Source organism: Varanus komodoensis, unplaced genomic scaffold (assembly GCF_004798865.1).
Source record: "Varanus komodoensis strain SLA01 unplaced genomic scaffold, ASM479886v1 scaffold7_3, whole genome shotgun sequence".
Classification (NCBI taxonomy): Eukaryota; Metazoa; Chordata; class Lepidosauria; order Squamata; family Varanidae; genus Varanus; species Varanus komodoensis.
Genome location: NW_025336480.1, coordinates 18,744,314 through 18,749,817, shown reverse-complemented (window position 1 = coordinate 18,749,817; position 5,504 = coordinate 18,744,314). Strand labels below are relative to the sequence as shown.

The window sequence follows — 5,504 nt, the reverse complement described above, 5'->3', positions numbered from 1 at the left end:
ACCTAACCTGTACTTATGACACCTATTCCTATGCCCCAAGTGCAAGATCTTGCACTTACCCACATCGAACGCCATCCTGTTGTCTCCTGCCCACTTCCATAGTCTGTCCAGATCCTTTTGGATCTGGAATACCTGCTCAGTTGTGGTCACTGCTCCAGTTTTAGTATTGTCTGCGAATTTGATCGGCAGACTGTACACCCCTTCTTCCATGTCATTTATGAAAAGACAGAGCCCTGGGGGACCCCGCTTGTCACTGGCCGCCATCGCGATGATTCCCCACTAATGGTTACCTTCTGCTTTCGGTCAGTCAACCATGCCCTAATCCACTAGACAGTGCTTTGGAGTATCCCAAAACTCCTCAGTTTCTTCACCAGGATATCATGGGGCACTTTGTCAAAGGCCTTGCTGAAATCCAGGTAAACCACATCCACTGCATCCCCTCCATCTAGCCACCTCGAAACCTTGTCGTATAATTCCACACAGTTTGTCTGGCAGGACCTGTTTTTGCAGAAGCCGTGTTGTGTGGCTGTCAGCCTCCCTTCCCTATCTAGCATCACTAGATCTCTCTCTGTTATGAGCCTTTCCATTGCTTTTCCTACAATGGACATAAGGCTAACTGGTCTGTAATTCCCCATGTCCCTTCTACTACCCTTTTTGAAAATTGGGACCGCTGATGCCACCCTCCAGTCCTCTGGAACTTCACTCGTTCTCCATGAGGCCTCAAAAATGGAGGCCAGCGGGCGTGAGAGAACCCCGCCAACTCTCTGTGTACTCTCGGGTGTAACTTGTCAGGGCCTGGCACCTTTGTAATGTCTAATGTCCTGAGGAGCCCCTCAACTTCAAGGGAGGTGACTATAATCTGTGCCCCTAAGTCCCCGGCCTCATCTAATCTCCTACGCAGATCTCCCCCGTCCTGCTTTCGGGAGAACACAGAGACAAAATAGTCATTTAGCATCTGTGCCTGTTCCCTCATATCAGTCACTGGATCTCTTTTCTCCTTATTTAGTGGTCCCACCACTTGTCTCCCCTTCCTCTTCCTATTTACATGCTGAAAGAAGCCCTTTTTGTTGCTCTTGGTATTCTTGGCAAGTCTCAGCTCATAATCAACCTTAGCCTTGCGAAGAATCCTTCTGCAACGGGCCTCCTCCTCCCAGTATACCCGTCTGTCTATTTGCCCCAGTACCCATTTCCTACAGAGGTTCCTCTTTCATCTAATCCTTCTAACCACCTCCTTTCGCATCCATGGCGGTGCTCTCCTCCGCCTCCCCGCCTTACTAACTAGAGGTATCGTCAAAGCTTGCACCTCCAAAACCTCCCTTTTGAGTGCCATCCACCCCTCTTCAACTCGCTTACCTTCCAGTAACCTATCCTAGGAGACTTTCCCCAGTCTGGCCTTCAGTTGGCCAAAGTTGGCCCTCTTGAACTGCCAGCTTCTAGTGCTCGACCTGCTGCACATCCCCAGTCCCCTGATCTCAAAACAAAGGATGGAGTGATCACTCGCATCCAGAGCTCCCCTAATCTGTATTTCATCTATCAGCTTCTCTCTATTGGTCAAGACCAAGTTAAGGATGTCCACCCCCCTCGTTGCCTCTCGGACCCTCTGTGAGAAAAAGATTACACAGAGGAATATCTGCACAGACTCAGTTGCACGGCTGCACAAAAAACAGATTTCTGTGGCAGTTGTGAAGGGAGGAATTCTTTGCTTTACAACTCAATGCATAATGGGTTCTCTGAAGGTAAGCTTTGAAAAACATTGACACAAAGTATGGAACTGTTGCTTGTCTAAAAAATGGGATTGAATGATTTATGGGTGCAGGGGCATAGCTCTTCCCTCATCCTAGCTTTTGTCAAATAAAAGCCCCAAACTTGTTAGTATAAAGCTAATTGCTGTCCTGTTCACCTTGAATGGAAAACAGTGATATCATAAAGGTTACTTGCTTCAGATAGATGGGTGTTTTCAAACATGTTCTCTAGGACAAATGTGACAGCTTCTGTATTGGAACAAATACTGAAATTAATTAATTCAACATAGAAACAGAGCTTGTCATAAGGGGTCTTCTGGGCCATCTAGTCTGACCCCTGGCTCTAGCCAGCTTTGCTCATGACATACCTACCATGTGCATGTCTAGCCTGTCCTTGAACACCCTCACTGATGGGGCCTCAACCACCTCCCGTGGAAGCCCTTTCCATACTTCAGTTTACTTAAATTGAAAAATGTAATCTACTCTTTTAGAGTGCTAATACAGGAATGTTCTATCTGGTCATGGATTCTGTATTTATGACTCTTCTTGGTCTGTTTGCTGCTCTGGAGTCTTGTCAGGAAGGGCATAGTTAAAGTAAGCCAATATATTTACAAGCAACCAAGGAGAATCCTATGTACGTTCAGGGGGAAAAAGCTACGACTCCTAGGATTCCTCAGCCATGCTATCTGTGGAATCCTGGGGATTGTAGGACTAATTTTTTTTAGCAAAACATGCATGAAATTACATCCTGCAGGTTAAATATTTTGTTCAGTTTGTAAGTCCAAATAAAAGTGAGTTTCTGATTGCCAAAAGTTAATAAAAGAAAATGTGGGTTTCTTTGTCTTCATGAATGAAAGTCCATCATACTTTTATGGAAAGCCATGCTAATATATTACTATATTAGATTAATTAATAGATTGATAATGAGAATTTAGTTCAGTTTGGGTTTTTTGCTTTTTTGTTTGCATTGTATTGATGTTAGAAAGGTTTTTATATGTACCTTGTTTGCATGGTTTGCTTTATTTTTTAATTTCTGTTAAGACATCTGGCCAAAATAACACACTTGATTTAATGAAGATTATATTAAATAGATATTCATTAAACATTTGTCAATGTCAGCTATGGTTGGTATACATACCAAAAAGGAGCATTATGGTTAGTTTTCCCTTGTAGCTGACAAGCAATGCATGCTGAAAATGCTTCCCAAACTGGATGAATATGATTCAGTGAATTCTTTAGCCATTTGATGAATAATAACTTGACTTTCCATAATGACAATGCTAAGAAATAATTTCATACTGAAAATTTTAGTAATGGCTTATAAAATGTGATTTTATTTCTTAAATTGTAGGGTGGAATTTCCAATATCTTGGAAGAGTTGGTGGTCCAGCCATTACTGGTATCCATCAGTGCTCTTACTCTAGCTACAGAAACTGTCCGCAGTATTCTTAAGATTGACGATGTGGTAAGCTGAGCTGAGATTCTCTCAAATCTTTGTCCCATTATTGTCAACAAATTTATCTTGCTGTCTTATGCCATCATCCTAAAGTTGAAATTCTGTCTGTCTGTCTGTCTATCTAGAGAACTTATATGCTGCTCCATTCGCATAAGCCTCAGGGCAGCTTTTTAGGCATGGCAGATGAGGAGATTTAGGGCACAATCCTATTAGGATGGCTGTAAGCCTCCAGACTGAGTATTAAGGGTTTATTCTATGCAGAGCAGGAGGAGCAAGCAAAAGTGATCCCCACCTTCCTTTCCTTCTGCCCCCTCCCCCATGTTTGTTACCATTTTTGCCTATCTAGTGACTGAGGAAGGAAGGAGGCTGGAGAAGCCTCAGTATACCTCATGTCATGATCTTTCCAGTTTCTTTCTCCCAGTCATTCCCCAGGAAGAGGCCCCCTTTTAGCCTGCCTCATGTTTCAGACTGTGGAGAGACAGCCAGTGTGGTTCTTTATGTGCAAACTGGGAGTGGAGTTGCAGTTCAGATTGTCAGTGACCTTGGATCTGAGAGTCAGAAATTCTCATTGCCTTTGGGTACTGTCTAGGGGCCATAGAATTGTTCCATTAAAGAGCTATTAGTTGACTTCTTAGTGGAAATGCTAGAATACAAAATGTTGTACATTTTGAGAGGTAATACAGTAGTTATATGTATCATTTCTACAATGATCTATTTCTCTTATTTTCAGGTAAACACGCGGTGAGGTGACTAAAGCAAAAGACAGTGCCACTCAGCTTCTTGTTATAAAGTTGGAATACGGCTCCCTCATAGAAGCTCACTGTTGGGCATCTTCTTAGCTCCCAGGTTCATCCATGTACTTCTGTCAATTTAAATTAATAAATCCTCAAATCCTAATGGCACATCATTTACATTCTTCTTTTGACATCTGAAGAAACAGTCAATCTGTTGCTAAAATGCCCTAAAGATCCCCCCTTTTTAAGTAAAAGAGGCTTAAGCACATAATTTCCTTTTGAGATCAGTGGCACTTTAAGGTCCTTTATGATGGCTAAGCAGTCAGCTCCTGGGATGCTGTGAATGAGTGGGAAGCAAGTGTTGACTTCCTGCTAGGGTGACCTGAAGGTTTTGCATTGGTGGCAGCACCTAGAATTGGTGATTGTTCTGGGAGGAACAACCTACACTTGTACCCCATGAGTTCTTGAATTACAAGTATAGACTGATCTCTCTCAACATCCTCCAATTTTGGGTTTGGATGGCATTAACAATCCAGAGTTTTTCTGGGTTACTTAAGTGAGAGGAAGTAAGGTTGGGAGGTAGCATGTTCACTTCTATTTCATTATTAGTAACTCCTGGTTAATTCTGAATTGTTTACGAAGTGCAAACTAGGTCTTGTCTTGCTATTGGCATCTGGATCTACTTAATACGTACCTTGATGAAAATGACATTGTGTGTCAGTAAAATTTTAGCATTTGTTTCTATGATTGCCACATGATCATAGGACCATTACAGCACAGTTCTCTCATTTCTCAGGACATGACTGTCCAGGAGTTTGTGTCCCATGTTGTTGGTTGCTGAAGGGTAGGGTCTGAATTCTTGAGAGTGGGGATGAATACAGTCAAATTTAAGTTTGCTTAAGCTTTGCATAGTGGCAGATAAGGGATTGAGGAAGCAAAACAGTAAAATACAGAACTTTTTTCAGTTTTGGGGTAAAGGCAAAAGGCATGGAATTAAAAATGCCAGAGCAGCCTGAGGAGCTTTTTAAGCTTTAAACACTGGCATTCCAGCACGGGGGAAAAAACCTGCACAAAAACTGGAAAACAATGGTTGTGTGACGAGAGAGGTGTGGCAGGAGAACACGGCCATCTGGGGATCCCTAGGTGTGCCAAATTTGCATCCCAACTCTGAGACTCTGCATCCCTTTTGTAAAATGTGTATATTAATTGATCCTTGGAGTGCTGTCTCTCCTTTATACCACCTGAGTTGACAAACTTTCATCATCATCTGATTTTAGTTAATAACACTGACTTACAACATAGCCTACCATTTACAGTAGGGATAGCCTTGGGTCCATGGTTTTATCCTAACAACTGATTGGTGCTTTACTGGCTTTTCTGCCACCCATGCTAAAAGATGAGACATTCCTAAGGCTTAGCACTTAACCTGCAGTATGCTAGTATTTTGGATTTTTGGTTGAATTCCGTATGCCTTCGGCTACAAGGCGCACTGTATATGAACTCTGAAGTTGAATTCTATAAAAGGTTCCTGACCACTGTTTTATAGACTGTGATCTTAATGTTCTCACATAT

General features: G+C 42.4%; 1 protein-coding gene across 1 annotated transcript in view; it reads left to right on the top strand.

Moving 5' to 3' along the window:
* CCT4 (chaperonin containing TCP1 subunit 4) overlaps positions 1-4,100 on the top strand; it is a 19,901-nt gene extending 15,801 nt beyond the window's left edge. Inside the window, exons 13-14 of the mRNA XM_044454151.1 lie at positions 3,094-3,207; positions 3,929-4,100. Of these exons, the coding sequence (XP_044310086.1) occupies positions 3,094-3,207; positions 3,929-3,943 (129 nt within the window). The 3' untranslated portion in view covers positions 3,944-4,100. The remainder of the gene's footprint in view (positions 1-3,093; positions 3,208-3,928) is intronic.
* Positions 4,101-5,504: the final 1,404 nt, after the last annotated feature.